The sequence below is a fragment of the Tachyglossus aculeatus genome, chromosome 7 (assembly GCF_015852505.1).
Source record: "Tachyglossus aculeatus isolate mTacAcu1 chromosome 7, mTacAcu1.pri, whole genome shotgun sequence".
NCBI classification, from domain to species: domain Eukaryota; kingdom Metazoa; phylum Chordata; class Mammalia; order Monotremata; family Tachyglossidae; genus Tachyglossus; species Tachyglossus aculeatus.
Window position 1 is genome coordinate 8,007,589 of NC_052072.1, and position 17,586 is coordinate 8,025,174.

At 53.3% G+C, this 17,586-nt stretch overlaps 2 protein-coding genes across 2 annotated transcripts in view; one reads left to right on the top strand and one right to left on the bottom strand.

The window, feature by feature from the left end:
• Window positions 1–10,132: 10,132 nt before the first annotated feature.
• Window positions 10,133–12,289, bottom strand: LOC119930869 (basic proline-rich protein-like). Its single transcript, XM_038749593.1, has 5 exons — window positions 12,174–12,289; window positions 11,926–12,088; window positions 11,279–11,865; window positions 11,063–11,193; window positions 10,133–11,007 (listed from the first exon to the last, which is right to left on the bottom strand). The coding sequence occupies exons 1-5, from the start codon at window positions 12,287–12,289 to the stop codon at window positions 10,133–10,135; spliced, it is 1,872 nt and encodes a 623-aa protein (XP_038605521.1).
• A 156-nt stretch (window positions 12,290–12,445) lies between these two features.
• The window catches only part of FAM117B (family with sequence similarity 117 member B), a 106,861-nt gene continuing 101,720 nt past the window's right edge, over window positions 12,446–17,586 (top strand). The window contains exons 1-2 of the mRNA XM_038749594.1: window positions 12,446–12,907; window positions 13,001–13,124. Of these exons, the coding sequence (XP_038605522.1) occupies window positions 12,446–12,907; window positions 13,001–13,124 (586 nt within the window). The remainder of the gene's footprint in view (window positions 12,908–13,000; window positions 13,125–17,586) is intronic.

A 17,586-nucleotide genomic window follows, 5' to 3' on the forward strand; every position in this document is an offset into this window, starting at 1 on the left:
AAGTGAAGTGACTTGCCCCAAGTCACACAGCTGGCAAGTGGCAGAGCTGGGATTTGAACCCATGACCTCTGACTCCCAAGCCCGGTCTCTTTCCACTGAGCCACACTGCTTCTCTAAATACATTTAGAGAATAATAATAATATTACAAATATTATATATATTTGTACAGATCTATTACTCTATTACTAGTACATATTTACTATTTATTTTGTTAATGATGTGCATACAGCTTTAATTCTATTTGTTCTGACGATTTTCACACCTGTCTACGTGTTTTGTTTTGTTGTTTGTCTCCCCCTGTGAGCCCGTTGTTGGGTAGGGACCGTCTCTATATGTTACCGACTTGTACTTCCCAAGCGCTTAGTACAGAGAAGAGTACAGAGTACAAGAGAAGCAGCGTGGCTCAGTGGAAAGAGCCCGGGCTTTGGAGTCAAAGGTCATGGGTTCAAATCCCTGCTCCGCCAACTGTCAGCTGTGTGACTTTGGGGAAGTCACTTAACTTTTCTAGGCCTCAGTTACCTCACCGGTAAAATGCGGATTAAGACTGAGCCTCCGTGGGACAACGTAATCACCTTGTAACCTCCCCAGCACTTAGAACAGTGCTTTGCACAAAGTAAGCGCTTAATAAATGCTATTATTATTATTATTATTATTATTATTATTATTATTATTATTATTATTATTACAGTGCTCTGCACACAGTAAGCGCTCAATAAATACGATTGATTGAATGAATGAATGAAATAATATTTGTACAGACTCATTCATTCATTCAATCGTATTCATTGAGCGCTTACTGTGTGCAGAGCACTGGACTAAGCGCTTGGGAAGTACAAGTTGGCAACATGTAGAGACGGTCCCCACCCAACAGCGGGCTCACAGTCTAGAAGGGGGAGACGGACGACAAAACAAAACATATTAACAAAATAATATACATAGAATAAATCTGTACAAGTAAAATAAATAAATAAATAGAGTAATACATATGTACAAACATAAGTACAAGGTGATCAGGTTGTCCCACGGGGGGCTCCCAGTTTTAATCCTCATTTGCCAGATGAGGGAACGGAGGCCCAGAGAATGATGGCATTTATTAAACACTTACTATGTGCAAAGCACTGTTCTAAGCTCCGGGGAGGTTACATATATATATGTATATATGTATATATGTTTGTACATATTTATTACTCTATTTTACTTGTCCATATTTATATATATATACATATATATATATATATAGGTGCTGTGGGGAGGGGAAGGAGGTAAGGTGGGGGGGATGAGGAGGGGGAGAGGAAGGAGGGGGCTCAGTCTGGGAGGAGAGTAATAAATCTGTATAAATATATACAAGTGTTGGCTCTGCCCATTCTCAGCTGTGTGACCTTGGGCAAGTCACTTGGGAAAGTGGGTGCACATAGTAAGCGCTTTATGGATGCCATCATCATCATCATTATTATTATTATTAAAGAGCCCGGGCTTTGGAGTCAGAGGTCATGGGTTCAAATCCCGGCTCCACCAATTGTCAGCTGTGTGACTTTGGGCCCACTAGACTCACAGTCTTCTAGACTGTGAGCCCACTGTTGGGTAGGGACCGTCTCTATATGTCGCCAACTTGTACATCCCGAGTGCTTAGTACAGTGCTCTGCACACAGTAAGCGCTCAATAAATACAATTGATTGATTGATTGATTTGATTTTGTTAATATGTTTTGTTCTGTTGTCTGTCTCCCCCCTTCTAGACTGTGAGCCCACTGTTGGGTAGGGACCGGCTCTAGATGTTGCCGACTTGTACTTCCCAAGCGCTTAGTCCAGTGCTTTGCACACAGTAAGCGCTCAATAAATACGATTGAATGAATGAATGAAGTGTTATTGAGTTGAAGGAGATGGGGAAGTCGGGGCAGTAGCTGAGTTAAGTAGCTAAGTCTGATTTTTCCCAAGTCTCTTTTTAATTGACCGAATCGGACTAGCTGGAGAAGCAGCGTGTCTCAGTGGAAAGAGCCCGGGCTTTGGAGTCAGAGATCATGGGTTCAAATCCCGGCTCCGCCAACTGTCAGCTGTGTGACTTTGGGCAAGTCACTTCACTTCTCTGGGCCTCAGTGGCCTCATCTGTGAAATGGGGATTAAAGCCGTGAGCCCCCTGTGGGACAACTTGATCACCTTGTAACCTCCCCCAGCGCTTAGAACAGTGCTTTGCACATAGTAAGCGCTTAACAAATGCCATCATCATCATCATCATCATCATCATCATCTTTTCTGCAATATTTATGCCATAGTGCAGGGGATGGGGGGGGGGGAGAAATGGGCAACTCTGTTATTTTCAGGCGTGGCCACCAGGGGGCTCCCTTTTCATGGGCTAAAGGCCTCCTTAAAAATCTCTTTTAAAAAAAGAGGTACCTGCTCTCTGGCTTTTTTTTTAATTTAATAGTAATAATAATAATAATGATAACGGCATTTATTAAGCGCTTACTATGTGCAAAGCACTGTCCTAAGCGCTGGGGAGGTTACAAGGTGATCAGGTTGTCCCACGAGGGGCTCACAATCTTAATCTGTGAGCGCTTAGAACAGTGCTTTGCACATAGTAAGCGCTTAACAAACACCAACATTATTATTATTATTATTATTATTAATCCCCATTTTCCAGCTGAGGGAACCGAGGCCCCGAGAAGCGAAGTGACTTGCCCAAAGTCACACAGCTGACAGGTGGCGGAGCTGGGATTTGAACCCGTGACCTCTGACTCCAAAGCCCGGGCTCTTTCCACTGAGCCACGCTGTTAATTGTGACTTGCTCTACTGGATCTTACTTTCCCAAGCGCTTAGTACATTATCGGTCCCGAATGAATGCTCAACAAATACCATGGATGGGTCGATTATGCCTTTTACAGGGCCAAGATTCCCAGGGTAACACTGAAGTTGAATTTTGCCGGTTTCAGGGTGGGCTGCTAGTGGTGTTGACAAAGGAGGAGGCAAATGAGAAGCAGTGTAGACTAATGGTTGGAGCGTGGGACTGGGAGAACGAGAATACTGGTTCTAATCCTGACTCTGCCACTTGTCTGCTGTGTGACCTTGGGCAAATGACTTAATTTCTCTGTGCTTCAGTTACCTCATCTATAAAATGGGGATTAAGGCTGGGAGCCCCATGTGGGACAGGGACTGTGTCCAACCTGATCACCTGGTATCTACTTACTAACGGCTGGGATTAAATACAAGTTAATCAGGCCGGATGCGGCCCCTGTCCCACGTGGAACTCTCAGTCAAGTAGGAGGAAGACCAGGTATTATAATAATAATAATTATGATGATGATGGTATCTGTTAAGCGTTTACTATGTGCGAAGCACTGTTCTAAGCGCTGGGGAGGTTACAAGCTGATCAGGTTGTCCCTCAGGGGGCTCACAGTCTTAATCCCCATTTTACAGATGAGGTAACTGAGACACCGAGAAGTGAAGTGACTTGCCCAAAGTCACACAGCTGACAATTGGCGTGGCCGGGGTTTGAACCCATGACCTTTGACTCCAAAGCCCGGGCTCTGTCCACTGAGCCACGCTGCTTGTTAGGGGATCAATCAATCAATCAATCGTATTTATTGAGCGCTTACTGTGTACAGAGCACTGTACTAAGCGATTGGGAAGTACAGGTTGGCAACATAGAGAGACAGTCCCTACCCAACAATCAATCAATCAATCAATCATATTTATTGAGCGCTTACTGTGTGCAGAGCACTGTACTAAGCGCTTGGGAAGTCCAAGTTGGCAACATATAGAGACGGTCCCTACCCAAAAGTGGGCTCACAGTCTAGAAGGGGGAGACAGAGAACAAAACCAAACATAACCAAACCAAACCACAAACCAAACCAAACACCAAGAGAAGCAGCGTGGCTCAGTGGATAGAGCCCGGGCTTTGGAGTCAGAGGTCATGGGTTCAAATCCCGGCTCCCCCACATGTCCGCTGTGTGACCTTGGGCAAGCCACCTAACTTCTCTGAGCCTCATTTACCTCATTTGTAAAATGGGGATTAAGACTGTGAGCCCCACCCGGGACAATGTGATCACTGTGTACCCCCCCACCCCAGCGCTTAGAACAGTGCTTTGTACATAGTAAGCACTTAATAAGTGCCATCATTATTATTATTATTACATTAACAAAATAAAATCCACTAGGCCATGCTGCTTTTCTCTACCCAAAATAACCCCTCACTCCCACAGCTGATAATCAGGCGGAAGAGAAGGTCAGCTTGTGGGGAACAGATAATAACAGCAACAATAATAATAATATCTGTTAAGTGCTACTATGTGCCAAGCACTGTACTAAGCACTGGGGCAGATCCAGTACAACTGACCGGACGCAATTCCTGTCCCACGTGGGACTTCACAGTCTGAGGGAGGGAGAACAGGCCTCTAATCCCCATTTTAGAGAGGAAATAACTGAGACCCAGAGAAGTGAAATGATTTGCCCGAGGAGAAATAGCAGGTAAATGGCAGAGGGGTATTAGGACCCAGGTCGTCCATCTCCCAGGCTCGTGCTCTTTTCAATCAATCAATCAATCATATTTATTGAGCGCTTACTGTGTGCAGAGCACTGTAGTAAGCGCTTGGGAAGTACAAGTTGGCAACATATAGAGACGGTCCCTACCCAACAGTGGGCTCACAGTCTTTCACTGAGGCCACGCAAGAGTGGGCACTGAGAATTTAGTTCCAGGAGAGGGTCTTCAACTCAATAGAAGACCAAATATGTTTGGTTTTGTTCTCTGTCTCCCCCTTTTAGACTGTGAGCCCACTGTTGGGTAGGGACTGTCTCTATATGTTGCCAATTTGTACTTCCCAAGCGCTTAGTACAGTGCTCTGCACATAGTAAGCGCTCAATAAATACGATTGACGATGATGATGATAATAGATCGATCGACCGGTCATTGTATTTATTGAGCACTCACGGTGTGCCGAGCACTACAAAGCAGTGCGGCTTAGTGGAAAGAACACAGGCTTGGGAGTCAGAGGTCGTGGGTTTTAATCCCGGCTCCGCCACTTGTCAGCTGTGTGACTTTGGGCAGGTCCCTTCACTTCTCTGTGCCTCAGTTACCTCCTCTGTAAAATGGGGATTAAGATTGTGAGCCCCAAGTGGAACAACCTGATGACCTTGTATCTATCCCAGTGCTTAGCACATAGTAAGCACTTAACAAATACCATCGTTATTATTATCATTATTATTATATTAAGCGCTTGGGAGAGTACAACACAATAGTAATAATAATAATGATGGCATTTATTAAGCACTTACTATGTGCAAAGCACCGTTCTAAATGCTCGAGAGGTTACAAGGTGATCAGGTTGTCCCTCGGGGGGCTCACAGTCTTAATCTCCATTTTACAGACGAAGGAACTGAGGCCCAGAGAAGTGAAGTGACTTGCCCAAAGTCACACAGCTGACAATTGGCGGAGCCGGGATTTGAACCCATGACCTCTGACTCCAAAGCCCGTGCTCTTTCCACTGAGCAACGCTCCAAAGTTGATAGACATAGTCCCTGCTCACAACTAACTGCCAGTTTAGAGGATGAGTTTACGGTTTAACTTACTGAGCATTCAGTGTAAAAGGTAATTTATAGACTATACCTAAGTCTTTATTACTATAAGGCCACATATTGAAGTTTTCTTTTTCTCCCAAAGAGAAATCAGGTCTTACGACGGAATAGATGGTCATGAGTTTCTGCCTGAGGCAGAGAGGACTAGGTAGCTATTGGAAGCTTTTGAGGAGTGGGACACATGTACAGAATGTCTCTGGGGTAATAGTAGAAGCAGCGTGGCTCATTGGAAAGAGCACGGGCTTTGGAGTCAGAAGTCATGGGTTCAAATCCCGGCTCCGCCAATCGTCAGCTGTGTGACTTTGGGCACAAAGGACTGGGACTTTATTCTGCTAACTTGACCCCTGTCCACATGTTTTGTTTTGTTATCTGTCTCCCCCCTTCTAGACTGTGAGCCCGTTGGTGGGTAGGGACCATCTCTATATGTTGCTGACTTGTACTTCCCAAGCGCTTAGTACAGTGCTCTGTACACTGTAAGCGCTCAATAAATACAATACCTCTATATATATATATATACCTGGCTTCAAGGCTGTCCATCCCCTCGCCCCCTGCTACCTCACCTCCCTTCTCTCCTTGTCCAGCCCAGCCCGCACCCTCCGCTCCTCCACCACTGATCTCCTCACCGTACCTCGCTCTCGCCTGTCCCGCCATCGACCCCTGGCCCACGTCCTCCCCCGGGCCTGGAATGCCCTCCCTCTGCCCATCCGCCAAGCTCGCTCTGTTCCTCCCTTCAAGGCCCTGCTGAGAGCTCACCTCCTCCAGGAGGCCTTCCCACACTGAGCCCCTTCCTTCCTCTCCCCCTCGTCCCCCTCTCCATCCCCCCCATCTTACCTCCTTCCCTTCCCCACAGCACCTGTATATATGTATATATGTTTGTACATATTTATTACTCTATTTATTTATTTTATCTGTATATATCTATTCTATTTATTTTATTTTGTTAGTATGTTTGGTTTTGTTCTCTGTCTCCCCCTTTTAGACTGTGAGCCCACTGTTGGGTAGGGACTGTCTCTATATGTTGCCAACTTGTACTTCCCAAGCGCTTAGTACAGTGCTGTGTACACAGTAAGCGCTCAATAAATACGATTGATGATGATGATGATTATATATGTATATATGTTTCTATGCATTTATTACTCTATTTTATTTGTACATATTTATTCAATTTATTTTATTTTGTTAATATGTTTTGTGCTGTCATCTGTCTCCCCCTTCTAGACTGTGAGCCCACTGTTGGGTAGGGACCGTCTCTATATGTTGCCAACTTGTACTTCCCAAGCGCTCAGTCCAGTGCTCTGCACACGGTAAGCGCTCAATAAATACGATTGAATGAATGAATGAATAAATACGCTTGAATGAATGAATGACATAGGACTAGGACTTTATTCTGATGACTTGACACCTGTCCACATGTTTTGTTTTGTTGTCTGTCTCCCCCTTCTAGACTGTGAGTCCGTTGGTGGGTAGGGACCGGCTCTAGATGTTGCCCACTTGGACTTCCCAAGCGCTTAGTACAGTGCTCTGCACACAGTAAGCGCTCAATAAATACGATTATTGAATGAATGAATGAATGAATGAATGAATGAATGAATGAATGAATGAATGAATGAATGAATGAATGAATGAATGACTCCCCAGCCCGGGCTTTGGCCACAAGGTGGCGCTGAGCCCCGTGGCCGGCGGGCAGTAAGCGATTAGCAAATACCGTAATTATCAGTATATCTAGCCCCTCAGGGGGGATCGGGGGCGCCCCCTGCTGGCCGGGGAGGGAGCCGCCAGCCCCAATTCCGTGGCCGCTTCGCCGGGCCGTATTCTTCTCCCCCACGGCGGCGGCCTGGGGGCGGGGCCTAACGGGGGCGTGGCTTCTCCTGGGGGCGGGGCCTGGAGGAGCAGCCAATCGGCGCGGAGGAGGGAGGCGGAGCGCGGACGGCCGGAGCCAATCGGACAGCCGGGAGAGGAGGGGGCGTGGCCACCGGGGGGGGGCACTATTATTGATGAAGAGGCCTTCATCAATAGGAGGCCTTCCCAGACTGAGCCCCCGCCTTCCTCTCCCCCTCCTTCCCCTCCCCACAGCACCTGTATATATGTATAGATGTTTGTACGGATTTATTACTTTATTCATTTATTTTATTCGTACAATTTATTCTAATTATTTTATTTTGTTAATATGTTTTGTTCTCTGTCACCCCCGTCTCTATATGTTGCCAACTTGTACTTCCCAAGCGCTTAGTACAGTGCTCTGCACACAGTAAGTACTCAATAAATACGATTGAATGAATGAATGAATGAATGAATGAATGAAAGAATGATCTACACGCACTCCCTTGGTGACCTCATTCGCTCCCACGGCTTCAACTATCATCTCTACGCTGATGACACGCAGATCTCCATCTCTGCCCCTGCTCTCTCCCCCTCTGTCCAGGCTCGCATCTCCTCCTGCCTTCATCACATCTCCATCTGGATGTCTGCCCGCCACCTAAAGTTCAACATGTCGAAGACTGAACTCCTTGTTTTCCCTCCCAAACCTTGCCCTCTCCCTGACTTTCCCATCTCTGTTGACGGCAATACCATCCTTCCCGTCTCACAAGCCCGCAAACTTGGTGTCATCCTCGACTCCGCTCTCTCATTCACCCCTCACATCCAAGCCGTGACCAAAACCTGCCGGTCTCAGGTCCGCAACATTGCCAAGATCCGCCCTTTCCTCTCCATCCATGCCGCTACCCTGCTCATTCAAGCTCTCATCCTATCCCGTCTGGACTACTGCATCAGCCTTCTCTCTGATCTCCCGTCCTCGTGTCTCTCCCCACTTCAATCCATACTTCATGCTGCTGCCCGGATTGTCTTTGTCCAGAAACGCTCTGGGCATGTTACTTCCCTCCTCAAAAATCTCCAGTGGCTACCAATCAATCTGCGCATCAGGCAGAAACTCCTCACCCTGGGCTTCAAGGCTGTCCATCACCTCACCCCCTCCTACCTCCCCTCCCTTCTGTCCTTCTCCAGCCCAGCCCGCACCCTCCACTCCTCTGCCGCTAATCTCCTCACCGTTAGGCCTTGTTCTCGCCTGTCCCGCCATCAACCCCCGGCCCACGTCATCCCCTGGGCCTGGAATGCCCCCAATCCCTCTGCCCCTCCGCCAAGCTAGCTCTCTTCCTCCCTTCAAGGCCCTGCTGAGAGCTCACCTCCTCCAGGAGGCCTTCCCAGACTGAGCCCCTTCCTCCCTCTCCCCCTCATCCCCCTCTCCATCCCCCCATCTCACCTCCCTCCCTTCCCCACAGCACCTGTATATATGTTTGTACATATTTATTACTCTATTTATTTATTTATTTATTTTACTTGTACATATCTATTCTATTTTATTTTCTGGTATGTTTGGTTTTGTCTCCCCCTTTTAGACTGTGAGCCCACTGTTGAGTAGGGACTGTCTCTATATGTTGCCAATTTGTACTTCCCAAGCGCTTAGTACAGTGCTCGGCACACAGTAAGCGCTCAATCAATACGATTGATGATGAAGAGTCGGAGCAGCCGTGGCGGCCTGGGGGCGGGACTTAAAGAGGGCGTGGCTTCGCCTGGGGGCGGGGCCTGGAGGAGCAGCCAATCGGCGCGGAGGACGGAGGCGGAGCGCGGCGGGCTGGAGCCAATCGGAGAGCGCGGGGGCGGAGGGGGCGTGGCCAGCGGGGGGGCACTACTGCTGATGAATCAATCAATCGATCTATCATATTTATTGAGCGCTTACTGTGTGCAGAGCACTGTACTAAGCGCTTGGGAAGTACAAGTTGGCAACATATAGAGACAGCCCCTACCCAACAGTGGGCTCACAGTCTAAAAGGGGGAGACAGAGAACAAAACCAAACACACTAACAAAATAAAATAAATAGAATAGATACGTACAAGGAAAATGAATAAATAAATAAATAGAGTAATAAATATGTACAAGCATATATACATATATACAGGTGCTGTGGGGAAGGGAAGGAGGAAAGATGGGGGGATGGAGAGGGGGACGAGGGGGAGAGGAAGGAAGGCACAGCCAATCGGCGCGGAGCTGGTGGGGCCCGGAGCCAATCGGAGAGCGCGGGGGGGGAGGAGGAGGCGTGGCCATTCGGGGAGACACTATTGTTGATGAAGAGCCGGAGAGGCGGGGGCCTAAATCAATAAATCAATCAGTCAATCAATCAATCGTATTTATTGAGCGCTTACTGTGTGCGGAGCACTGTACTAAGCTCTTGGGAAGTACTAGTTGGCAACATATAGAGACGGTCCCTTCCTAACAGTGGGCTCACAGTCTAAAGGGGGCGTGGTCACACGCGGGGCACGGCCTCCAGGGGGCGTGGCTTCTATTTAAAGCGCGGCGGCCCGAAGGCCGGCCCCGCCTATTCCCGGCGGGCGCAGCCAATCGGCGCGGAGCAGGGGGCGGAGCTGGTGGGGCCCGGAGCCAATGGGAGAGCGCGGCGGGGGGAGGGGGCGTGGCCAGCGGGGAGACACTATTGTTGATGAAGAGCCGGGGTGGCGGGGGCCTAAAGGGGGCGTGGCCATACCTTGGTATGGCTTCCAGGGGGCGTGGCTTCCATTCAAAGCGCGGCCGTCCTGAGGGCCGGCCCCGCCCCTTCTCGGCGGGCGCAGCCAATCGGCGCGGAGCTGGTGGGGCCCGGAGCCAATGGGAGAGCGCGGCTGGGAGGAGGGGGCGTGGCCATCGGGGAGCCACTATTGTTGATGAAGTCCCGGAGCGGAGGCGAGGGCCTAAAGGGGGTGTGTCCACACACGGGGCACGGCCTCCAGGGAGCGTGGCAACACACTGTTATGGCTTCCAGGGGGCGGGGCTGCCATTTAAAGCGCGACGGGCCTGAAGGCCGGCCCCGCCCCTTCTCGGCTGGCGCAGCCAATCGGCGCGGCGCTGGTGGGGCTCGGACCCAATCGGAGAGCGCGGTGGGCGGAGGACGCGTGGCCAGCGGGGAGCCACTATTATTGATGAAGAGCCGCTGCGGAGGCGAGGGCCTAAAGGGGGCGTGTCCACACACGGGGTACGGCCTCCAGGGGGCGTGACTTCTATTTAAAGCACGGCGGTCCCGAAGTCCGGCCCCGCCCCTTCCCGGCGGGCGCAGCCAATCGGCGCGGAGCTGGTGGGGGCCCGGAGCCAATGGGAGAGCGCGGCGGGGAGAAGGGGGCGTGGCCAGCGGGGAGCCACTATTGTTGATGAAGAGTCGGAGCGGAGGCGAGGGCCTGAAGGGGGCGTGCCCACACACGGGGCACGGCCTCCAGGGGGCGTGGCTTCTATTTAAAGCGCGGCCGGCCCCGCCCCTACCCGGCGGGCGCGGCCAATGGGCGCGGAGCAGGGGGCGGAGCTGGTGGGGCCCGGAGCCAATGAGAGAGCGCGGCGGGGAGGAGGGGGGCGTGGCCAGCGGGGAGCCACTATTGTTGATGAAGAGCCGGAGCGGTAGGCGAGGGCCTAGAGGGGGCGTGTCCACACACGGGGCACGGCCTCCAGGGGGCGTGGCTTCTACTTAAAGCGCGGCGTCCTGAAGTCCGGCCCCGCCCCTTCTCGGCCGGCGCAGCCAATCGGCGCGGAGCTGGTGGGGCCCGGAGCCAATCGGAGGACGCGGGGGGCGGAGGGGGCGAGGCCAGCGCGGAGCCACTATTGTTGATGAAGAGCCGGAGCGGAGGCGAGGGCCTAAAGGGGGCGTGTCCAATCAATCAATCAATAAATCAATCGTCCACACACGGGGCTCGGCATCCAGGGGGCGTGGCTTCCATTTAAAGCGCAGCCAATCGGCGCGGTGCTGGTGGGGCCCGGAGCCAATGGGAGAGCGCGGCGGGGAGGAGGGGGCGTGGCCATCGGGGAGCCACTATTGTTGATGAAGAGCTGGAGCGGAGGCGAGGGCCTAGAGGGGGCGTGTCCACACACGGGGCACGGCCTCCAGGGGGCGTGGCTTCTATTTAAAGCGCGTTGGTCCCGAAGAACGGCCCCGCCCCTTCCCGGCGGGCGCGGCCAATGGGCGCGGAGCCGGGGGCGGAGCTGGTGGGGCCCGGAGCCAATGGGAGGGCGCGGCGGGGAGGAGGGGGGCGTGGCCAGCGGGGAGCCACTATTGTTGATGAAGAGTCGGAGCGGAGGCGAGGGCCTGAAGGGGGCGTGTCCACACACGGGGCACGGCCTCCAGGGGGCGTGGCTTCTATTTAAAGCGCGGCCGGCCCCGCCCCATCCCGGCGGGCGCGGCCAATGGGCGCGGAGCAGGGGGCGGAGCTGGTGGGGCCCGGAGCCAATGAGAGAGCGCGGCGGGGAGGAGGGGGCGTGGCCAGCGGGGAGCCACTATTGTTGATGAAGAGCCGGAGCGGTAGGCGAGGGCCTAGAAGGGGCGTGTCCACACACGGGGCACGGCCTCCAGGGGGCGTGGCTTCTACTTAAAGCGCGGCGTCCTGAAGTCCGGCCCCGCCCCTTCTCGGCCGGCGCAGCCAATCGGCGCGGAGCTGGTGGGGCCCGGAGCCAATCGGAGGACGCGGGGGGCGGAGGGGGCGAGGCCAGCGCGGAGCCACTATTGTTGATGAAGAGCCGGAGCGGAGGCGAGGGCCTAAAGGGGGCGTGTCCAATCAATCAATCAATAAATCAATCGTCCACACACGGGGCTCGGCATCCAGGGGGCGTGGCTTCCATTTAAAGCGCAGCCAATCGGCGCGGTGCTGGTGGGGCCCGGAGCCAATGGGAGAGCGCGGCGGGGAGGAGGGGGCGTGGCCATCGGGGAGCCACTATTGTTGATGAAGAGCCGGAACGGAGGCGAGGGCCTAGAGGGGGCGTGTCCACACACGGGGCACGGCCTCCAGGGGGCGTGGCTTCTATTTAAAGCGCGTTGGTCCCGAAGAACGGCCCCGCCCCTTCCCGGCGGGCGCGGCCAATGGGCGCGGAGCAGGGGGCGGAGCTGGTGGGGCCCGGAGCCAATGAGAGAGCGCGGCGGGGAGGAGGGGGGCGTGGCCAGCGGGGAGCCACTATTGTTGATGAAGAGCCGGAGCGGCGGCGGCGGTGGTTGTGCGGGTCCCGATCCGGGCCCGGGCGGCCCCCCCCCCCCTCCATCCCTCCCCCCGTCGTTGCCGTGGCGATGTCTCAGCGGGGAGCGCGGCGCCCGGGCTCCCCCGGCCCGGCCCCGGCAGGCGGCGCGGCGGCGGCGGCGTCGGCGGGCGCCGGCCTCGGCCGCCCGCAGCCCATGCGGGCCACGGTTCCGTTCCAGCTGAAGCCGCAGCCGCACGGCAGCCCCACGCGGGGCGGCGCTAACAACGGGGGCGGCCCGGGCGGTCCGGGCGCGCGGCCGAGCCCCGCGGTGGGCACGCAGACGGGAGCGCCCGCGCCGCCCGCGGGCCCGGTGTCCTCTCCTCCCCCCCCTCCCCCTCCCCCTCCTCCCCCTCCTCCTCCCCCACCGCCTCCTCCCGCTCCGCCCGCGTCGTCGCCCCCGCAGGGTCGTCCGGCCGAGTGCCCCCCGGGGGCCGCGGGCCGGGTGCGCCCCCCGCGCCGCTCCCCGGAGCCCCGCCGCGCCTCCCCGGACCGGAAGAGCCCCGCGGCCCCCGCCGCCAGGACCGCAGGTACCCCGCACCGCCGCCGGGGGGCGCGAGCGGGCGGGGGGGGCGCGCGCCTGCGCGCGCCGGGAATCCCGGGGGCGCGCGCGCGTGCGTGGACGTCGTCGGGGGGCGGGGCCCTCCTCCCCCCCCCTCACGCATTCATTCATTCATTCACTCCATCTTATTGGGTGCGGGGCACTGTACTGAGCGCTTCGGAGAGGACACGTCCTCCTGTAGTCATTCATTCATTCACTCAATCGTATTGATGGAGCGTGTATTGGGTGCGGGGCGCTGTACTGAGCGCTTGGGAGAGGACAAGTCCCCTTGTATTCATTCATTCACTCCATCGTATTGAGCGCCTGCTGGGTGCGGAGCGCTGCACTAAGCGCTTGGGAGAGGACAAGTCCTCCTGGAGTCATTCATTCATTCATTCGCTCAATCGTATCGATGGAGGGGCACTGCACTAAGCGCTTGGGAGAGGACAAGTCCTCTTGTACTCATTCATTCATTCATCCACTCAATCGTATTGAGAGCTCACAGGGTGCTGAGCACTGCACTAAGCGCTTGGGAGAGAACAAGTCGGCTGGTATTCATTCATTCATTCACTCACTCAATCGTATTGATGGAGCGCTTATTGGGTGCGGAGCACTGCACTAAGCGCTTGGGAGAGGACAAGTCTTGCTCTTGTACTCATTCATTCATTCATTCATTCATTCATTCACTCCATCGTATTGATGGAGCGCCTACTGGGTGCGGAGCGCTGCGCTAAGCGCTTGGGAGAGGACACGTCGGCTGGTATTCATTCATTCATCCGTTCCATCGTATAGATGGGGCGCTCACAGGGTGCGGGGCACTGTACTGAGCGCTTGGGAGAGGACAAGTCCTCCTGGAGTCATTCATTCATTCATTCATTCACTCTATCGTATTGATGGAGCGCTCACACGGTGCGGGGCACTGTACTGAGCGCTTGGGAGAGGACAAGTCGGCTGGTATTCATTCATTCATTCACTCACTCAATCGTATTGATGGAGCGCTTATTGGGTGCGGAGCACTGCACTAAGCGCTTGGGAGAGGACAAGTCCTCCTCTTGTACTCATTCATTCATTCATTCATTCATTCACTCCATCGTATTGATGGAGCGCCTACTGGGTGCAGAGCACTGCACTAAGCGCTTGGGAGAGGACAAGTCCGCTTGTATTCATTCATTCATTCCATCGTATTGATTGGAGCGCTCACAGGGTGCGGGGCGCTGCACTGAGCGCTTGGGAGAGGACAAGTCCTCCTGGAGTCATTCATTCATTCATTCACTCCATCGTATTGATGGAGCGCTTATTGGGTGCGGAGCACTGCACTAAGCGCTTGGGAGAGGGCAAGTCCTCTTGTACTCATTCATTCATTCATCCACTCAATCGTATTGAGAGCTCACAGGGTGCTGAGCACTGCACTAAGCGCTTGGGAGAGGACAAGTCGGCTAGTATTCATTCATTCATTCACTCACTCAATCGTATTGATGGAGCGCTTATTGGGTGCAGAGCACTGCACTAAGCGCTTGGGAGAGGACAAGTCCTCCTCTTGTACTCATTCATTCATTCATTCACTCCATCGTATTGATGGAGCGCCTACTGGGTGCAGAGCACTGCACTAAGCGCTTGGGAGAGGACAAGTCCGCTTGTATTCATTCATTCATTCCATCGTATTGATTGGAGCGCTCACAGGGTGCGGGGCGCTGCACTGAGCGCTTGGGAGAGGACAAGTCCTCCTGGAGTCATTCATTCATTCATTCACTCCATCGTATCGAGGGAGCACTCACAGGGTGCGGGGCGCTGCACTAAGCGCTTGGGAGAGGGCAAGTCCTCTTGTACTCATTCATTCATTCATCCACTCAATCGTATTGAGAGCTCACAGGGTGCGGAGCACTGCACTAAGCGCTTGGGAGAGGACAAGTCGGCTGATATTCATTCATTCATTCACTCACTCAATCGTATTGATGGAGCGCTTATTGGGTGCAGAGCACTGCACTAAGCGCTTGGGAGAGGACAAGTCCTCCTCTTGTACTCATTCATTCATTCATTCATTCACTCCATCGTATTGATGGAGCGCCTACTGGGTGCAGAGCACTGCACTAAGCGCTTGGGAGAGGACAAGTCCGCTTGTATTCATTCATTCATTCCATCGTATTGATTGGAGCGCTCACAGGGTGCGGGGCGCTGCACTGAGCGCTTGGGAGAGGACAAGTCCTCCTGGAGTCATTCATTCATTCATTCACTCCATCGTATTGATGGAGCGCTCACAGGGTGCGGGGCACTGCACTAAGCGCTTGGGAGAGGACAAGTCCTCTTGTACTCATTCATTCATTCATCCACTCAATCGTATTGAGAGCTCACAGGGTGCTGAGCACTGCACTAAGCGCTTGGGAGAGAACAAGTCGGCTGGTATTCATTCATTCATTCACTCACTCAATCGTATTGATGGAGCGCTTATTGGGTGCGGAGCACTGCACTAAGCGCTTGGGAGAGGACAAGTCCTCCTCTTGTACTCATTCATTCATTCATTCATTCATTCATTCATTCACTCCATCGTATTGATGGAGCGCCTACTGGGTGCAGAGCACTGCACTAAGCGCTTGGGAGAGGACAAGTCCGCTTGTATTCATTCATTCATTCCATCGTATTGATTGGAGCGCTCACAGGGTGCGGGGCGCTGCACTGAGCGCTTGGGAGAGGACAAGTCCTCCTGGAGTCATTCATTCATTCATTCACTCCATCGTATCGATGGAGCGCTTATTTGGTGCAGAGCACTGCACTAAGCGCTTGGGAGAGGGCAAGTCCTCTTGTACTCATTCATTCATTCATCCACTCAATCGTATTGAGAGCTCACAGGGTGCTGAGCACTGCACTAAGCGCTTGGGAGAGGACAAGTTCTCTTGTACTCATTCATTCATTCACTCAATTTTATTGGGTGCTGAGCACTGCACTAAGCGCTTGGGAGAGGACAAGTCGGCTGGTATTCATTCATTCATTCACTCACTCAATCGTATTGCTGGAGTGCTTATTGGGTGCGGAGCACTGCACTAAGCGCTTGGGAGAGGACAAGTCCTCCTCTTGTACTCATTCATTCATTCATTCATTCACTCCATCGTATTGATGGAGCGCCTACTGGGTGCGGAGCGCTGCGCTAAGCGCTTGGGAGAGGACAAGTCCGCTTGTATTCATTCATTCATTCCATCGTATTGATTGGAGCGCTCACAGGGTGCGGGGCGCTGCACTGAGCGCTTGGGAGAGGATAAGTCCTCCTGGAGTCATTCATTCATTCATCCACTCAGTCGTATTGAGAGCTCACAGGGTGTGGAGCACTGCACTAAGCGCTTGGGAGAGGACAAGTCGGCTAGTATTCATTCATTCATTCACTCACTCAATCGTATTGATGGAGCGCTTATTGGGTGCGGAGCACTGCACTAAGCGCTTGGGAGAGGACAAGTCCTCCTCTTGTACTCATTCATTCATTCATTCATTCATTCACTCCGTCGTATTGATGGAGCGCCTACTGGGTGCAGAGCACTGCACTAAGCGCTTGGGAGAGGACAAGTCCGCTTGTATTCATTCATTCATTCCATCGTATTGATTGGAGCGCTCACAGGGTGCGGGGCGCTGCACTGAGCGCTTGGGAGAGGACAAGTCCTCCTGGAGTCATTCATTCATTCATTCACTCCATCGTATTGATGGAGCGCTCACAGGGTGCGGGGCACTGCACTAAGCGCTTGGGAGAGGACAAGTCCTCTTGTACTCATTCATTCATTCATCCACTCAATCGTATTGAGAGCTCACAGGGTGCGGAGCACTGCACTAAGCGCTTGGGAGAGGACAAGTCGGCTGGTATTCATTCATTCATTCATTCACTCACTCAGTCGTATTGATGGAGCGCTTATTGGGTGCGGAGCACTGCACTAAGCGCTTGGGAGAGGACAAGTCCTCCTCTTGTACTCATTCATTCATTCATTCATTCACTCCATCGTATTGATGGAGCGCCTACTGGGTGCGGAGCGCTGCGCTAAGCGCTTGGGAGAGGACAAGTCCGCTTGTATTCATTCATTCATTCCATCGTATTGATTGGAGCGCTCACAGGGTGCGGGGCGCTGCACTGAGCGCTTGGGAGAGGATAAGTCCTCCTGGAGTCATTCATTCATTCATCCACTCAGTCGTATTGAGAGCTCACAGGGTGTGGAGCACTGCACTAAGCGCTTGGGAGAGGACAAGTCGGCTAGTATTCATTCATTCATTCACTCACTCAATCGTATTGATGGAGCGCTTATTGGGTGCGGAGCACTGCACTAAGCGCTTGGGAGAGGACAAGTCCTCCTCTTGTACTCATTCATTCATTCATTCATTCACTCCATCGTATTGATGGAGCGCCTACTGGGTGCAGAGCACTGCACTAAGCGCTTGGGAGAGGACAAGTCCGCTTGTATTCATTCATTCATTCCATCGTA